General features: G+C 41.0%; 2 protein-coding genes across 2 annotated transcripts; both read right to left on the minus strand.

Moving 5' to 3' along the window:
* Positions 1 to 1,893: 1,893 nt before the first annotated feature.
* On the minus strand, positions 1,894 to 6,567 carry LOC126470014 (uncharacterized). The gene is made up of 2 exons (XM_050097493.1): positions 2,454 to 6,567; positions 1,894 to 1,913 (listed from the first exon to the last, which is right to left on the minus strand). The coding sequence occupies exon 1, from the start codon at positions 6,349 to 6,351 to the stop codon at positions 4,777 to 4,779; it is 1,575 nt and encodes a 524-aa protein (XP_049953450.1). The 5' UTR covers positions 6,352 to 6,567; the 3' UTR covers positions 1,894 to 1,913; positions 2,454 to 4,776.
* A 5,042-nt stretch (positions 6,568 to 11,609) lies between these two features.
* On the minus strand, positions 11,610 to 17,034 carry LOC126470036 (small nuclear ribonucleoprotein Sm D1). Its single transcript, XM_050097532.1, has 4 exons — positions 16,800 to 17,034; positions 16,400 to 16,476; positions 12,029 to 12,226; positions 11,610 to 11,915 (listed from the first exon to the last, which is right to left on the minus strand). Exons 1-4 carry the CDS (start codon positions 16,811 to 16,813, stop codon positions 11,845 to 11,847), a joined length of 360 nt encoding a protein of 119 aa, XP_049953489.1. The 5' UTR covers positions 16,814 to 17,034; the 3' UTR covers positions 11,610 to 11,844.
* Between the last annotated feature and the right edge of the window lie 943 nt (positions 17,035 to 17,977).

A 17,977-nucleotide genomic window follows, 5' to 3' on the forward strand; every position in this document is an offset into this window, starting at 1 on the left:
GAACAGTTCGACGACGTTTGCAACAGCACGGACTATCAGCTTGGAGACCATGGCTGCGGTTACCCTTGACGCTGCATCACAGACAGGAGCGCCTGCGATGGTGTACTCAACGACGAACCTGGGTGCACGAATGGCAAAACATAATTTTTTCAGATGAATCCAGGTTCTGTTTACAGCATCATGATGGTCGCATCCGTGTTTGGCGACATCGCAGTGGATGTACATTGTAAGCGTGTATTCATCATCGCCATACTAGTGTATCACCCGGCGTGATAGTATGGGGTGCCATTGGTTAAACATCTCTGTCACCTCTTTTTCGCATTGAAGGCACTTTGAACAGTGGACGTTACATTTCAGATGTGTTATGACCCCTGGCTCTACCCTTCATTCGATCCCTGCCACACCCTACATTTCAGCAGGATAATGCACGACCGCATGTTGCAGGTCCTGTACGGGCCTTTCTGGATACAGAAAATGTTGGACTGCTGCACTGGCCAGGACATTCTCCAGATCTCTCACCAATTGAAAACGTCTGGTCAATGGTGACCGAGCAACTGGCTCGTCACAATACGCCAGTCACTACTCTTGGTGAACTGTGATATCGTGTTGAAGCTGCATGGGCAGCTGTACCTGTACACGCCGTCCAAGCTCTGTTTGACTCAATGCCCAGGCGTATCAAGGCCGTTATTGTGGCCAGAGTTGGTTGTTCTGGGTACTGATTGCTCAGGATCTATGGACCCAAACTGCATGTAAATGTAATCACATGTTAGTTCTAGTATAATATATTTGGCCAAAGAATACACGTTTATCATCTGCATTTCTTCTTGGTGTAGCATTTTTAATGGCCAGTAGTGTAAAAAGATAATGGAAAAAGCTAATCTGTGGATCAAGTTTCCGTCGCCAACGCATAATGTTACTGCGGCTAAAAATGAGTGGCTACAAAAATACAAATTCCCAAGTGTTATTAGTGTAATTGACTGTACACATGTGATAATTCCAAAACCTGTGCAATTTGGCGACAAATATATCAACATAAAGGGTTTTGCTAGTATAAATATGCAGGCTGCATGCAACGTGAAGGGACAGTTCACTAGTGTTTAGGCTAGCTGGCCCTGGTCATTACATGACAATCAGATCTGGAGAAATTCAAGTTTCTGGAAAGTGCTTAGCGAATGTAAGAACACTGTTCTTTTGAGTGATGAAGGCCTAGAGCCCTGGTTGATGACCCCATTTTGTAATCCAACTGAGGACAGTCACAAGTTATTCAATAACCTTTTAAAAAAAGGAGTTGTGATAGAGCGTTGCTTTGGTCAGCTGAAGAGGCCGTTTCCTATTTTGCAGTATATGTGTAGAGTCGCCTTACTAAATGTTCCAACAATAATAGCTTGCTGCTTTATACTGCATAATGTTGCGAAACATCTACAAGATGAAGATTTTGAAGACACGGCACAGGATTTACATGAAGATAGTGATAACGATGAGGAGGAGCCTTTAACTGAAGTGGATATTCTTCGGAGAGGACGTCAAAGAAGACAAGAAATTGCAGCTCTAATACAAATGCAGGATTTAGAATTTTTTATTTACGAAAAGATACAAAACTACTGATTGTCTACAACAAAAGGACTAACAGTCTACAGAATGATATATAAATTAAAACTATTTTCATCTCCTCCTGTCGCAAATTTTTTTACATTATTCATCTTTATATTAAGGAAGTTCATTAATGTAAATTCTTTTTCCATTTGCAGTCGTGAGCTTCAGTTGCTCCAGCAGCACCAGCCTATGTAATTCTGTGTTACTGAGCATCTTCGTCTCGTCTGTTTCTGGCAATGCTCCTTCCTTCAAGGGTGGTGGCCTGGCATATGGACTTGCTCTAGACGAAGAGGATGGTGGGCCAGCACGAGGTGTGACATCTGTTCTTAGAAACACATATGTATGCCAGAGATGTATACAACGGTAGAACTTGATGCATGTTTGCATTTTTATGATGATTTACTTTACATAGATAACAGCGGAAACTTTCCTTCGCAAAGGGTTACAAAATGTTGGTGGCCCACATTAACTCTAGCCATGGCACTTAATGAAACAAAATAGCAAACATGGCTCTTACATATCATATTACTGCTAGCATCACTAATAATAGTAATAGTAGTAATACTTATGATACAGTAATAAGAACATTTAGCTACTCTCACAAAAAACAAATCTCCACTAGTATCTTTATAAGTAGCAATAATTAATTTTGTTTAACTAGAACTGAATCTTACCAGATGAGTTGGAGTGCTCTACTGGCGATGGTGCAACCCCTAGTGTCACTGCCCCTGAAAGTTAACGATTTGGGCCGGGGGGGGGGGGGGGGGGGGGGGGACGACGACTTACAGATTGTGTGTAATTTTTTAACCGAATGAAAATAAAAAAATATTAACACCACACGAGCTTATAATTTATCTTACCTGGTATCTGGTTCATTGTAGGATTCCCATCTCCTTGTAGCAAGCAGTACAGCTTTTTCTCCCAAACATTTAAAACAATCGGTTCCCTTTCTGTTCTCTTTAGCAACTGTTTCCTGTCAATTTGATATCAGTTTCAAATGAATGTATAACATTTAGGATTGCTTCTTCTTTCTTTCTTTTTCCTTCTGGAAGTTGTGACTTCTCTAATAACTCAGGATGATTTTCTAAAGTCGTGACTAAAAACATTGTACTTTCTGCACATATCGAGCTTTCATCTGAATCGGACAGCTTCAGTCGATAAGTGACAGTACTCACTTAAAATATATGAAGCGAAATTCAGTCGCACAGCAAAGGAAACAGTGATGAAGCCTGCTCTTGCTCAACAATGGTTTGCTGACAATGCGTACCAAGCAGGTGGCTAGGAGCTTTTGCAACTGTGTTAGAAGTAAAAGGTAGAGATGAAAAGAAAAAGGTTATTCTTACAATCAGAAGCTAATGCTTCTGCTTTTACCTTTTGCTTCCAAGTGAATGCTCTTACTTCTACCTTTTGCTCAAAGCTCGTGCTTCAGTTTTATTCATATGGCCCAATGAATGATCTTGTTTCAAAATGTCAGTCAGTCTGCAACCACTGCACTTACAGATGAAGAGAAATAAATAATAATTCCTCGGGCAAGTACAGAAAGGGCAACAGCCTCAAAGGGTGCGGGGCAAAGTCAGGAAATGTGGGGACCAAGCAGCAATCGGTATTGTAATTGTAAACTATCGAGGCTGCGTTGGTAAAGTACCAGAACTTCAAGCACTGATAGAAAGCACCGAAGCTGAAATCATTATAGGTACGGAAAGCTGGCAGAAGCCAGAGATAAATTCTGCTGAAATTTTTACAAAGGCACAGACGGTGTTTAGAAAGGATAGATTGCATGCAACTGGTGGTGGTGTGTTTTTCGCTGTTAGTAGTAGTTTATCCTGTAGTGAAATAGAGGTGGATAGTTCCTGTGAATTATTATGGGTGGAGGTTATACTCAACAACCAGCTAGGTTAATAATTGGCTCCTTTTACCGACCTCCCAACTCGGCAGCATTAGTGGCATAACAACTGAGAGAAAAATCTAGAATACATTTCACATAAATTGCCTCAGCATGTTATAGTCTTATGTGGAGATTTCAATTTACCAGATATAGACTGGGACACTCAGATGTTTAGGACGGGTGGTAGGTACAGAGCATCGAGTGACATTATACTGAGTGCTCTATCCAAAAATTACCTCGAGCAATTAAACAGAGAACAGACTCGTGGAGATAACATCTCGGACCTACTGATAAACAGACCTGAACTTTTTGACTCTGCACAAAACAGGGAATCAGTGATCATAAGGCCGTTGCAGCATCCTTGAATATGGAAGTAAATAGGAATATAAAAAAAAGGGAGGAAGGTTTATCTGTTCAGCAAGAGTAATAGGAGGCAGATTTCAGACTACCTAACAGATTAAAACGAAAATTTGTTCCGACACTTGACAATGTTGAGTGTTAATGGAAAAAGTTCAAGGCAATCATAAAATGCATTTTAGACAGGTATGTGCCAAGTAAAACTGTGAGGGACGGGAAAAACCCACCGTGGTTCAACAACAAAGTTAGGAAACTACTGCGAAAGCAGAGAGCTTCACTGCAAATTTAAACGCAGCCAAAATCTCTAGACAAACAGAAGCTAAACGATGTCAAAGATAGCGTAAGGAGGGCTATGCGTGAAGCCTTCAGTGAATTCTAAAGTAAAATCCGATGTACCGACTTGACAGAAAATCCTAGGAAGTTCTGGTCTTACGTTAAATCAGTAAGTGGATCGAAACGGCATATCCAGACAATCTGGGATGATAATGGCATTGAAACAGGGGATGACACACCTAAAGCTGAAATACTAAACATCTTTTTCCAAAGCTGTTTCACAGAGGAAGACCGCACTGCAGTTCCTTCTCTAAATCCTCGCAAGAACGAGAAAATGGCTGACATCGAAATAAGTGTCCAAGGAATAGAAAAGCAACTGAAATCACTCAGAGGAAAGTGCACTGGACCTGACGGGATACCAATTCGATTCTACACAGAGTACGCGAAGGAGCTTGCCCCCCTTTTAACAGCCGTGTACTCAAAGTCTCTAGAGGAACGGAAGGTTCCAAGTGATTGGAAAAGAGCACAGTTACTTCCAGTTTTCGAGAAGGGTCATCGACCAGATGCGCAAAACTATAGGTCTATATCTCTTGACATCGATCTGTTATAGAATTTTAGAACATGTTTTTTGCTCGAGTATCATGTCATTTCTGGAAACCCCGAATCTACTATGTAGGAACCAACATGTGAGATGTGTCCGAAAGAAAAGTAGGGGCGCCAGTACTGAGGCAGACAAGATTGAGCTGGTTGAAAAGGTCTGCTAACAGGGAGCCCCTCGGGCAGGATGCTGGAGAGCCCCAAAGGTGATGGTGGGCATTGAAGTCTCCAGTTAACAAAAATGGTGCAGGTAGCTGAGCAATAAGTTGAATCATGTCTGCCCTAGTAACGGCAGACGACGATGGAGTGTAAACGGTACAAATGGAAAATGTAAAAGTGGGGAGAGTAATTCGGATGGCAACTGCCTGCAGGCTGGTGTGCAACATGATGGGATCGTAGTAAATATCATCCCGGACCAGCAACATAACCCCTCCATGAGCCGGGATACCTACCACAGGGGGTAGGTCAAAACGCACAGAGGTGTAGTGTGCCAAAGCAATTTGATCGCATGGGCGTAGCTTCGTTTCCTGGAGGGCTACGACGAGCGGACGGTGCAAGCGGAGCAGCAACTTCAAGTCCTCTCGGTTGGAGCGAATGCTGCGAATATTCCAGTGAATAAGTGCCCTCGTAAGAAGAAAAGGAAGATGAAAGAAGGGGTCACCGCAAAGGCCTGGCTTCGAGCGAGCACTGCTGCCGCTATCAGAAGGCGGACAGTCATCGTCCATTGGTTCTATAGGTTCATCGGCCATCTTGGTAAGATGGCCGGGAGGGGGAGCTTCCTCCGCCAGTGAACGGCCAGATGTTCGGCTACCAGCGGTGCGGCCAGGCGAAACGGATGACGGCCTGGGGCGGCAACCGCTGGGTGGCGCAGGAGAAGAAATGCGCCGTGGCGGAGAAGGAGAACTGTGCTTCCTATGAGCCTTCTTGGAAGGTCGTTTGGTGGAAGTACCGGTCGATGGCTGGGAGGTCGAGGTACGTAGGAAGTCTGCACGGGATGGTTCCTTCTTGAAGGCCCGTGCATCTGACTTCTGGGTCTTCATCTTAGCAGGAGCTGATGAAGGGGCTGGTGTCTGTGGGGTGATGGGAGGAAGAGGAGATGTCGACCGCGCGATCTTAGCACTGGCCGAACGGACGACCGTGGTGCTGAAGGTCAGATCGCATGTCTGGGTTGCTTCCTCCCTGGTAGTCCGAGGAGAGGCGAGGACAGTACTGTATTTCCCCGCTGGGAGCAGCGTGGGCTTCCTACTAGCCAATAGCTTGCGAGCAGCCGAGGTGGACACTTTCTCTTTGACCCAAATTTCTTGGATACAGCGTTCTTCCTTATAGACGGGACAGTCACGGGAGGATGCTGCATGGTCACCCTGACAGTACACACAACGAGGAGACGGAGGTGGACAGTCACCCTCATGGGCATCCCTGCCACAAGTGACACATTTAGCCGAATTGGAACAAGACTGTCGAGTGTGATTGAAACGCTGACACTGGTAGCAGCGCGTAGGTGTCGGGACATAGGGGCGAGCAGAAATAACCTCGTAGCCCGCTTTGATGCGCGATGGCAGCTTAACACTATCAAAGGTCAAGAAAAGTTTCCGGGTCGGTACAAGGTCATTGTTGACCTTTTTCATGACCCTATGGACAGCCGTCATGCCCTGCTCAGCGAGGAAAGATAATCTCCTCGTCAGTCAATCCGTCGAGGGATCTAGTATAGACCACACGAGACGAATTCAAAGTTCGGTGAGCCTCCACCAAGACAGGGAACGTGTACAGGAGTGTGGCTCGAAGCAGTTTCTGTGCCTGAAAGGCGCTCTCAGTTTCTAGTAACAAGGTACCATTACGCAACCTCGTACAAGACTTAACAGTACCGGCTATGGCACCTACGCCCTTCTGGATAACGAAAGGGTTGACAAGAGGAAAAATCCTTTCCGTCCTCAGATCGAGAAATGACTAGGAACTGTGGGGTAGGCGGTAGTACTTTTATCACTGGTGGCTGGTCATGTTTCCGTTTGTGGGCAGAAGTCGAGAGAGAAGAAGAGAAATCCATTGCGGAGGAATCCCCCATGATTGCCAGCATCTCCGATGGCGCGCTCCTTCCTTATGGGGACCCTCTCAGAGGGCACTCCCGCCTTAGGTGAATGTTTACACCTCAGGTCACACCTCCCGAGAAACAGACGGAGGGACCAATCGGCATGGTCAGAAGGTATCAGCTCAGGCAATCACCCCTCCCTGGGCCTGGCCTTTACCAGGGGGTACATGCATGCCTTACTTGTCTACCCAGGACGGGGAATTACGCGTTACCCCGTCACCGGCTACGCGTGCGAACGCGTGGGTCGGCCTTCAGGCAAGCACAGGGAGGAAGGAAGAAGAGGAAAGGAAGAGAGAGAGGACAGACTGACTCAAACGCCGAAGCGGAGACCAGAGAAGGCAAGGGAAAGAAGGCAAGGGAAAGAAGGCAAGGGAAAGAAGGCAAGGGAAAGAAGGCAAGGGAAAGAAGGCAAGGGAAAGAAGGCAAGGGAAAGAAGGCAAGGGAAAGAAGGCAAGGGAAAGAAGGCAAGGGAAAGAGTAAGGAAGACAGTGAGATGGAGAAGAACAAAGAAAGGAACCAACCAAAGAAGGAAGAAACGAGAAGTGAAAAACCAAAAAGACCACAAATATAGGTCGTGGGACCGTCCGTCTCCGGACGCGGGCGCTAACTACCCCCTTGAGGGGGATGGACTCCTTTTAGTCGCCTCTTACGACAGGCAGGAAGACCTCGGGCCTATTCTAACCCCCGGACCCGCAGGGGGGAAACAGCGATTGTGTGAGACCCAGCTCGCTTTATTTGTTCATGAGACCCAGAAAATATTAGATACAGGCTCCCAGGTAGATGCCATTTTCCTTGACTTCTGGAAGGTGTTCGATACAGTTCCACACTGTCACCTGATAAACCAAGTAAGAGCCTACAGAATATTAGACCAGCTGTGTGGCTGGATTGAAGAGTTTTTAGCAAACAGAACATAGCATGTTGTTCTCAATGGAGAGATGCCTACAGACGTTAAAGTAACCTCTCGCATGCCACAGGGGAGTGTTATGGGACCATTGCATTGCCACTCCCTGCACCAAGTGCCTATCTGCTGCAGATCTTCCTGCATTTCGCTGCAATTTTCTAATGCTGCAACTTCTCTGTATACTACAGCATCATATCCGTGAAAAGGATATGATCCGGATATGATGCTGTAGTATATAGAGAAGTTGCAGCATTAGAAAATTGCAGCGAAATGCAGGAAGATTTGCAGCAGATAGGCACTTGGTGCAGGGAGTGGCAACTGACCCTTAACATAGATAAATGTAATGTATTGCGAATACACAGAAAGAAGGATCCTTTATTGTATGATTATATGATAGCGGAACAAACACTGGAAGCAATTACTTCTGTAAAATATCTGGGAGTATGCGCACAGAACAATTTGAAGTGGAATGATCATATAAAATTAATTGTTGGTAAGGCAGGTGCCACGTTGAGATTCACTGGAAGAGTCCTTATAAAATGTGGCCCATCAACAAAGGAGGTGGCTTACAAAACACTCATTCGACCTACACTTGAGTACTGTTCATCAGTGTGGGATCCGTACCAGGCCGGGTTGACAGAGAAAATAGAGAAGATCCTAAGAAGAGCGGCGCGCTTCGTCACAGGGTTGTTTCGTAAGCGTGATAGCGTTATGGAGATGTTTAGCAAACTCAAGTGGCAGACTCTGCAAGAGAGGCACTCTGCATCGCGGTGTAGCTTGCTGTCCAGGTTTTGAGGGGGTGCGTTTCTGGATGAGGTATCGAATATATTGCTTCCCCCTACTTATACCTCCCGAGGAGATCACGAATATAAAATTAGAGAGATTCGAGCGCACACGGAGGCTTTCCGGCAGTGGTTCTTCACGCGAACCATACGCGACTGGAACAGGAAAGGGAGGTAATGACAGTGGCACATAAAGTGCCCTCTCCGCCACACACCGTTGGGTGGCTTGCAGAGTATAAATGTAGATGTATACTACAAATAGGAATACTTTTTAACTACATGTATTGTTTGACAAGAAAGTGATTAATTTGATTGTAACTGAATCCAATTGAAATGCTGCTAAGATTTTAAACAGCAAATATGTAAGAAAAATGCATGGATGGAGTTTGGAAAGAAATGAATCAAGAAGGTATACACAAATTTTTTGGCATTATTATGTACAATGGACTGATAATGCCTAACAATAGAGGATTATTGCAGTACAAATCCTGTGTTCAAGAATGACATTTTGCCTAAAATAAGCAGCAGAAATTTCTTTCAGGTTATCCTCAACTGCATCCATTTCACTATTAAATCAGCCAAAGAGGGTGTTAAAACTCAGAAGTTAACAGAGATAGAGGATGTGTTGCAAAGAAAGTTTCGTTGCCATAGATGAAACCATGGTATCCACTTAGAGGACACTTTTCATTTTTACTGTATATTCAGGAATAAATGTGGTATTCAGGTTTTCGAATTGTGCAAATGTGTTTATATATTCTACACGTCTTGACTTAAATAGGACACAAACTTTGCAAAAAGTATAATGCTATAGCTTTTGAACAACTATTTCGGAGGGCCGAACAGTTGTTACAGATGTTTCCCTAACAAAACAACTTGAAAAAAAGAAAACACGTTACATTGCAGACAGGCACAATTAAGACACAAAATGCTTTCGGCCACAGTCTTGATCAGCAAAAGAGAAACCCTACCATTAATACACACCTAGTATACATAACTGCCAACTCTGGCCAGAATGCAAGTATCATGTGGGATGGATGCAGTAACATGGAGGGGGTGGGGAAACAATAGTAGTGAATAAGTGGAATGAGACTTAGCTGCAATGTTGGGAATAAAGAAATAATGACCTGGGAATAGTCGAAAGCACACCAACAAATTTCAACCACTCATGAAAGTTTCAGCAATGATGTGCTTTCTGTGTGTGTATTATATATCTAGTGATATAGATGCTGATATGAACACAACTCAGCAGAAGCTGAGTATTTGTCAGACTTGAGTTATATTGTAAAACTGCCAACATCTATAGGGCATTTTTTCCTAAAAGAAAAAGGGGGGAGGGGGGAAAGGAATAATTTGAAGTAACCAGGGATTCCACTGGCATTAGAGAAAGGTAATTCCTTGTATCTTTGCACAGTACAGGTACGTAGAAGTAGGCGGCATTGTTAAGCAAAGTGCATGGAACAATGTGCTTACAAGAAAATTTAAAGGATGGTAATGCACTTGTTGAATGTGCTAGTCAAGTGACTAAGAACATAAACATAATTTTTATACCTAAGGAAGAAACAAATATGCAGAACTGTGGTAAATGAAAGATGGAAACCTCAGAAGTCCGTTCAGGTAACAATCTATACTGACAACAAGTTCTTCACTGTGATAACAATGACTGGTAATGACCAGAATGCAGCAGACGGAACTATGGCTGCACCAGACTTATTTTAAGATAACATTGACTGTGGTGACTTCATTTATACTCTGCTAACAAGCAGCAATTGCAAAGAGAAACAGTTCTCAGATCAAGGCCATGTAAAGTGATTCATTTCACCTGAAATACCTGAAGAGACTTGGAAAAGCAGATACATATTCAGATGTGTTATCCTGAAAGTTGCCAGCATTAAGCTATACCCCAATTAAAAGAACAAAGAGTTCCGAACAATACCCAACACATGACTTTCAAATAAAATGTAAAAGGAGACACTTTCAAAGTCACTGAAAATGAAATTCCACTGTTCTGAAAGTAACTTTTTGCATGTAACACCCATAACCATTAACTAAAAATAAGTATATCATATAATTTTATTATTACTGGTAACAGTTCAAAGCACCATAGGAGATGACACCCCAAGTAAAATTAGAGAAATAATAAATTCCTTAGAATGAAAGGATTCACAGAAATAGAGCACTTAATTTGATGGGTAAAAAAAATCATACTATTCCTGTCACCACATTAAACTAATTTTAATATTGTTATTTACAAAGCTATGGAAAACTTAGGCAAGTAGATACGCAACTATCACTGCAATATTCCCAAATCAGTAAAACAAAAAGCTGTTGGTATATAAGAATTATTCTGAATATTTATCCTTTATGTCATACCTGTAAAAAAGGGATAAGCATTAGTCCATTCCAGTATCTCTCACGAAACAGGAAGAATTTGTGGTATAAAAGCTCATAAACTACCAAGTTCAGGATTCAACCTGCTTTGAGTGCCCAATACAGTGTGATTCATTACATGTTCACACACCCTTGCAAGAGGTACACTTACCTTCACAATGTGTGTCGATTCCTTCTGTATCAAAGAAATCAATGTGAAAATGTTTCCATGAGTACTTCTGTACGAAGACTTCTAGTTTCTCGTAACTCGGGGCTCTTCCAGAGCAAACTTTGGTCTTGCCAATTTTTTTTTTACACTGGAAAACAATTTCATCTTTTCTTACAACTGACAAAATTCAAGTAATCAGATTCCAAGCTTTATCTGTCCCCTGTGTGAACATCCATGAAACAGAGCTGGCAGCATGAGCTCAAATCTAGTTCCCAGAGACAGCTAATTTAGGTTTGCCTATAATTTTTCTTGTATCGTCCTCCTGTTCCATGTAACATGTCATACTGTCTGAGGAAGTGTGACAGTTTTCGAAGGAATAGATTGTCTTCAAAATGGTAAAAATAAACTTTCCAACTACTGTCAGTGGAGGCAAAACACAGTTACTATGTTTCCATGTGAAATTAAGTTTCATTTGAGATCGAGTGATTGTAGGACTGACACACAAATCTATCCACTGAAACAGAACACTCAAGCCTCCTCTTAAAATAAATCCTTGCACTGCATAGCAGCAATGTAGTGACACACACAAATGTGCAATGTGATTACACTTCCTTATAGATCTTTATTACATATTACAAATAAAAATGCTTGACATACAAACTTCCACAGTAAATTTATGCATATTAAGGAAAGAACACAACCACACGGCTCACACCAATGGTGTGAATACAGCTACACACAAACACACAAGGATTCATATCTAACTGAAGTGTCACAATGCTCAAGTCTGTGAGATTGATCAGAACACATACAGAACAATTTCTTTCTTGATAACACTTATCTTCTTCCTCTGCCCCTTCCACGCCCACGTCCCCTTGCTCTGCCGCGTCCTCGGCCTCTGCTGGCACCTATATAGAAAGAATAAGTTACAGCTGTACACATTTTTCACTTCTCTTCAAGCAGTGTAATATAATCCGCCATGCCACAAAAGAATGGTTATAACTAAAACAGAATATATTACCTCTTGCAGCTTCCTTCTTTTTTGCTTTGGCTTTAGGCGTATCATCTATTAACAGTGTTTCAAGAGGTAATGAGTCTGGCAAAATATAATATCGAATATTATTTCCACGTATGCTCAGTGTCTCCAACTGCACTGGGTCTCTGTTTTTTATTGTCATCTTCACAGCCTTTAAGTGAGTGTTCATAGCAACATCGACACCTTCAAGCAAAAAAGTAAATGTGTATGTAAAATATAAATTACTACAAAGGAAGAACACATTTTATAATTTAGTGAAAAGTTGTAACTTAAACCCTAAACCAAATCAATTAAAAAGCTTACCTTGAGAATGTCACCTACGCAGACTGTAGGATGATACACTTAGTAATCATTACAAATCATCCACATAAACAAATGGATACAGGAGGGGGGGGGGGGGGGGGGGGGGGGGGGGGGGGTAAAAACACCAGTAAGTAATCATCATCTGCCGCAACCAGATTTTGCATACAATAATGTGCATGAAATATGGAAAACGGCAATATTACCGAAAGGACAGAATGCAACTCACCATATACGCTGGAATGTTGAGTTGCGGACGGGTAGAACAAAAAGACTGCTATAAGTTTAACTTTTTGGCCAAGAGGCCTTCTTTCGAAATAGAAGACGCACATATTCAAAATTTTGACATGACCATTGTCTCCGGTTACCGTTGCTGGGCTGCAACTGCATTGTCGTGTGAGTAAGAATGTGGCACAGGTTGCGGAGGGATAGCTTGGGAGGGGGGAAGGTATAGTGCTGCTTGCGAGAGCATGCAGTGACATGGTGGGGACCGTGTAGGATTTCTAGGTGCAGTCAGAAAGTTTTTGGTGCGGCAGAGGGAGTGGGGGGAGAGGAGTAAGAAGCAGAGTGGGAAAGACGACTAGTAGGTTTGTTGGAATACAAGACTGTATAGTGCTGGAGTGGAAGCAGCAAAGGGGGTAGCAAAGACTGAGGTCAGGAGGGTTACAGGGATGTAGGATATATTGCAGATTGTTAAGCAGTCTAAGCAGTCACTGAAGTGAAGCACACGATGTTGGGCAGCATGTTCAGCACCTTGGTGATCCAGCTGCCTTGGCCACAGTTTGGCAGTGTCCCCCAAGCGGACAGGCAACTTGTTACTTGTCATGCCCATGTAGAAAGCAGCACAGTGGTTGCAGCTTAGTATGCAAATCAAGTGATAAATTTTGTCATATACATGATTACTGTGTTTCTCAAGATCACACTGTCCTCCGCAGACCATCTCATCAGAATACTAAATTTAACAGTACTCCATTCTCTTCCTAGCCCCTTCATACACAAATTCATTCTTATCCCTTCATGGTGATCTGGGGTTTCACACACACCAACATATTTCTTAATGTTGTCATGAAAGGGCAAATAATTTATAGTTTGACATTTTGATAGCTTACTTTTATAAGCTATAGATGAGACTGTGCTTAACATCACTGTAGCTTCATTTGTGGAGAAAGACAGACAAATTTTAATGGCAGTTCACAAAACCCCACCATAGTAGTGGTGCCTGTTTTCACAGATATGAAAAGTTGAAATTATAATACAAAATGTGTTATAGGTGATCTACGAGTTCATTGTAACTTAGTTATTCAATAAGTACTTTCAACTGCTAATGTCTTGGTAAAGTTGTAACTTAGACTTCGCTGGTGTACAGATTTTTTTTTTCTTTTTCCATCTGAATCTGAAAAGGAAATATTGACACTAATTCGAATGAATCTGCACCTAAAGAATCGCCATAACGAAGGAAGTGCTTCAAGTGTGTTATACCCCCCCCCACTACAGAGCACACTGATAAGTGTTTCGGCAATGAATGAACTAAAGTTTGTTCCAAATACTACATATAAGGGAACTAAACATAACCAAAATTAGGACAATACTATTTCTCTAATTTCTGACAATTTGAGCATTATGGCTAAAATTACGAAACGTTACTTCCAAACAGGATATTAAATAAGGTGTTACACAAATCTCACTAAACCAATTATGTTAAATCCGTTGAGAACAGTAACGAAGGTTAACTGTTCAATTCACAGCTCAACCAATCCCACGCTACGAAATATAAATACGTCACAACAAAATTCGAAGTGGTGGAACAGATTTTATACAACACAAGATAAATTTTGTAACGGTTCTTCTTTGAGCGAATGGGAAATACAATAAAACATTTGATGGCGCATATTGCAATCAACTACAGCTGAAGACACTCGTAACATTTATGTAGGGTGAAGTGGGGTAAGTGTAACCATGGAGTTAGTGTAACCACGGCTTATGGTGCCTTAAAGAAGCTGTATTTTTACCTCTGACCTATCACACATATTAATTTACTCCTTTCTTTGTTATATTTCACCATAAGTTGTCAAATCTGACATAAATTGGTAATTAATTTTTGGACTTGAACTGACGTCTACATTTTCACTCTGCAAGTGAGTGACATGCTCAGAATTTGGTGGTCTGTCATTTTTGCAGTTTTAAAGATAACTGCACAATTTTTTGGTTACAAACTAACTTTTGCATGACAATTTCAAATATTAGATTCATTTTACTCTACTGATAAAGCTCTTGATATGCCAGGCATGCTTACACTTACCCCAACTTTTTCCCATGTGGGGCAAGTGTAACCAACAGGCTGGGGCAAGTGTAACCAGGGGGGGATTACACTTGCCCCAAACAAACTTACCGGAACAGATTTATTTATTTAAGCCGTAGCCTTGTTTTTGCTATCACTCTAGATCAACTAAACTGGCCTTCCTGTACATATGGATACCAGAATACTTGATGTGCTGGATTTGTTGGCCTACTGAGTTTGTGTGAGATGTATTTTATTTTTTATTTAAGTCTACTATATTTTTAAACCACGTTTCCTTTTATAAAATGTGACAAAGTCCAACAGTGTAGTCCCACTGGTAAAACGAAGAAGAAAGGATTGCACCAGGAGCTGAAGTTATCACTTTTCAAGATGCCATCTATAAAGAAAAAGATTTTAAAGGAAACAAGAATAATAAGGAGAAAGCAAAACGAAAAAGCATTATCGACATAAAAAAGGGCTTGGTAATGAAAAGTAAATCTTCCAAACAAAGTGCTGTTACTTTATTCGAAATGGCATCTCGGAATGTTGTGGAAAAAAATTCCTGATTGCTCATGTGGGTAACAAGAAAAAAAGACCTGAAGTTCAATCAACAAGTGAAGAAAGTGAAACTGAAGGAGGCCTATCTTTAATAAGTAGTGTTGAAGGAAATGGGACCATAACACTGGACAATATCAGGAAAGAAATGATAAACTGTGAAGAAGAAAAAGGCAAACTTTTTTGAAGCCAAAGATAAAATTACAGTTGGAAACTATGTTCTGGTAGCTTTTGCAACAAAAGGTAAGAAAGTTAATTTTATTGGCCAAGTTACAAAAATTAGTGATTTAGGAGATCCAGAAGTGATTTTCCTCAGATGCAAAATTAAGACAAAGCATGGCACCACATTCTACTGGCCTGATAGAAGAGATGAGACGGAAGTTCCATCCTCTGATGTCATTTCAGTGCTGCCTGAGCTTACTTTGAGTCGCAGGGGAGACCTGACATTTGGTGTTACATTTGATTCATACAACATTCAGTGACTAAATAATAGTTAGGGCCTAAGTGTGAATATAATAAGTTGAATTAGGGCAGTTTAGTGTTAAACACAAATTGCCAACAACTTTAGTTCAATTACCACGAAAAATAATAGAAAGTGAACTTATAAAGTGAATTTTTCTTTTCTCTTGATATTAGATATTTTATTATTTTTGTTAAATTGCCTACTAAAGAAAAAATATTACTTTTGTAGAATTTAAACTAATCAATTACTAGCCTAAAACAAAAATAAATCATCTATGAAGCATTCTGTTTCAGTGTTTTATGGTTTAGGCTAACACATATTTTTAGTTTAATTAACATTTTCTGTGTATTTCGTAATATACAAAGAGGCGTGTGCAAAGAAGTTCATACCTTGAGTAAAATTTAAGATATTTTAATAATTTAAAAATCCTCAAATTCAGTAAAAATTGGGTAATCAGGTCACTTGCCCCAAGCCTCTTTTACAATGCTCTGTATGGGTACAACAATGCGGGGTTACACTTGCCCCGAACCATGGGGCAAGTGTAACCTCACAACACAAAATTTGGAAAACAATTAATTGACCATATAATTTCTTTTTTCAAAAACAAAATGTAGATTGTTTAAAAGTCAATAAGTCAAACTTTAAGCATGAGAAATTTCAAAATCATATCTTCAATAACAAGTTGGCAATTTGGTGTTAAAGTTGAACTATGCCAAAACATGGTTACACTTACCCCACTTCACTCTAACACGAAACTTACCAGTAATAGTACCATGCACTTGGGTCCCATTCTTGAGCTCGATGGTAACCGTTTCATGGCTAAGCTTCATCAAAAACCTACAAAAATGATAATTACGATAAAACATACAAATCCGTCGTTAATCAACAAACGCAAATTGGAAGACGATTAACACACACCCCTCAAAAATTAACAATAGCTTACAGTTCAAGTCGTTTTTCTAAAATAAAAAAAAAGACAATTCAAATAAGAACAAAGAAACTTCCATTACAAACGAGCTACATTTACAACGAAAATTGTACATACAACACTGAAGTATAATACACTATGTGAAGTTCACTTTAAAACTTAGGTTATGCTATTTCCTAAACAGAGAAGAAATAGTATATGAACATTGCTTTTGTATTAACTATTTACTTACCTCACTAATTTCATGACTGCTGTGAGACCACGACTGCCGGTCAAATATTTACACACACGTGCTATTAGCTATGTATCAAGAGCAATCTATTACGCACTTGTTTCACAGCATAAGCGTGTTACATATACAGCACAAAAAAAATTGGAAACTTTAATACTCTTTCCACTAAGCTTCTACCGCTCCTACAATTCACTATACACAACGCCACTTCCAATTCAAAGATATTTAAAAGTACATATGGCGGTTTTCCCAAAGCTAAACACAGCCAAAGTTCGTGTATGTAGTTCATAGGGTACGGCAGGGCATACGCATCTATCGTGGCGCCACAGCTTGTTGCTTCCTGTAGTGACATCGTGAGCTACAGTACACAGGACGCCACAAATTCTACGTAGTTACACAGCTTTCAATATGGCGTCAATTGAACTCACATAAGCGTGTATGAATAAATTACGGGCTTAGCGCTATGACAAGAGTTAAGTAAGAGGAATACGAAATCCAAATGCTGGATCAAAAAATAAATTTCACACAGGGAAATAAACACATATATATAAAAGAAATGACAATGAGAGACAAAATGCTGTCTACAACGGCAGACTAATCGACAGCTGCCATGTAAATATCATTTGCAGACACGCCAATCTTTCAAGATTTGAGAATCTTATTGCATTCGTCGATACAGGCATTTTGAATAACTACATTTTAGTTTAACAGCTGCCATATTACACTCTGGAGCTATTTCCTGCATATAATAGGCAATTTATACAATGCTTGGTCTCACAAATTATAAAGTTTATACGACTCGTTTCTTTCGTTACATACATTATGTTTCTTAATTTTTTCCTTCATGGGATATGCAATTGGTTTACACACACACACACACACACACACACACACACTGCTGCAGAGTCCAAACGTAGGTTGTTGTTATTGTAGGTTTAGAAGCTGCGAAAATGTATTGGTAGACCATTGTTTTCATTTTTTCAGGAATAAAATAAAAACAAACTGAAATCGAATGGAGTACAGCAGCAATTACTGCATGATAACTGCGACAGACTGCTCGTGTTTCGAAATACTGTCGCCAGGGAGCAGTGGTGGTACGAAAGAAGCGCAACAAAGTACAACCAAAATGAACTTCTTGTGGCATCACAAAAGTTGAGTCTCTTAACTTGCGCCACTAA

This window comes from Schistocerca serialis, chromosome 1, assembly GCF_023864345.2.
Source record: "Schistocerca serialis cubense isolate TAMUIC-IGC-003099 chromosome 1, iqSchSeri2.2, whole genome shotgun sequence".
NCBI classification, from domain to species: domain Eukaryota; kingdom Metazoa; phylum Arthropoda; class Insecta; order Orthoptera; family Acrididae; genus Schistocerca; species Schistocerca serialis.

What these genes read in the sequence shown, in the direction of transcription:
- LOC126470036 (XM_050097532.1), bottom strand. An exon ending in AGTGCATGGTACTATTACTG is followed by an intron (nt 12,227 to 16,399) that starts GTAAGTTTCGTG and finishes TTTTGCTTGAAG; the next exon opens with GTGTCGATGTTGCTATGAAC. An exon ending in AAAGAAGGAAGCTGCAAGAG is followed by an intron (nt 11,916 to 12,028) that starts GTAATATATTCT and finishes CTTTCTATATAG; the next exon opens with GTGCCAGCAGAGGCCGAGGA.
- LOC126470014 (XM_050097493.1), bottom strand. Translation starts at nt 6,351, where the DNA reads ATGACGGCTGTCCATAGGGTCATGAAAAAGGTCAACAATGACCTTGTA.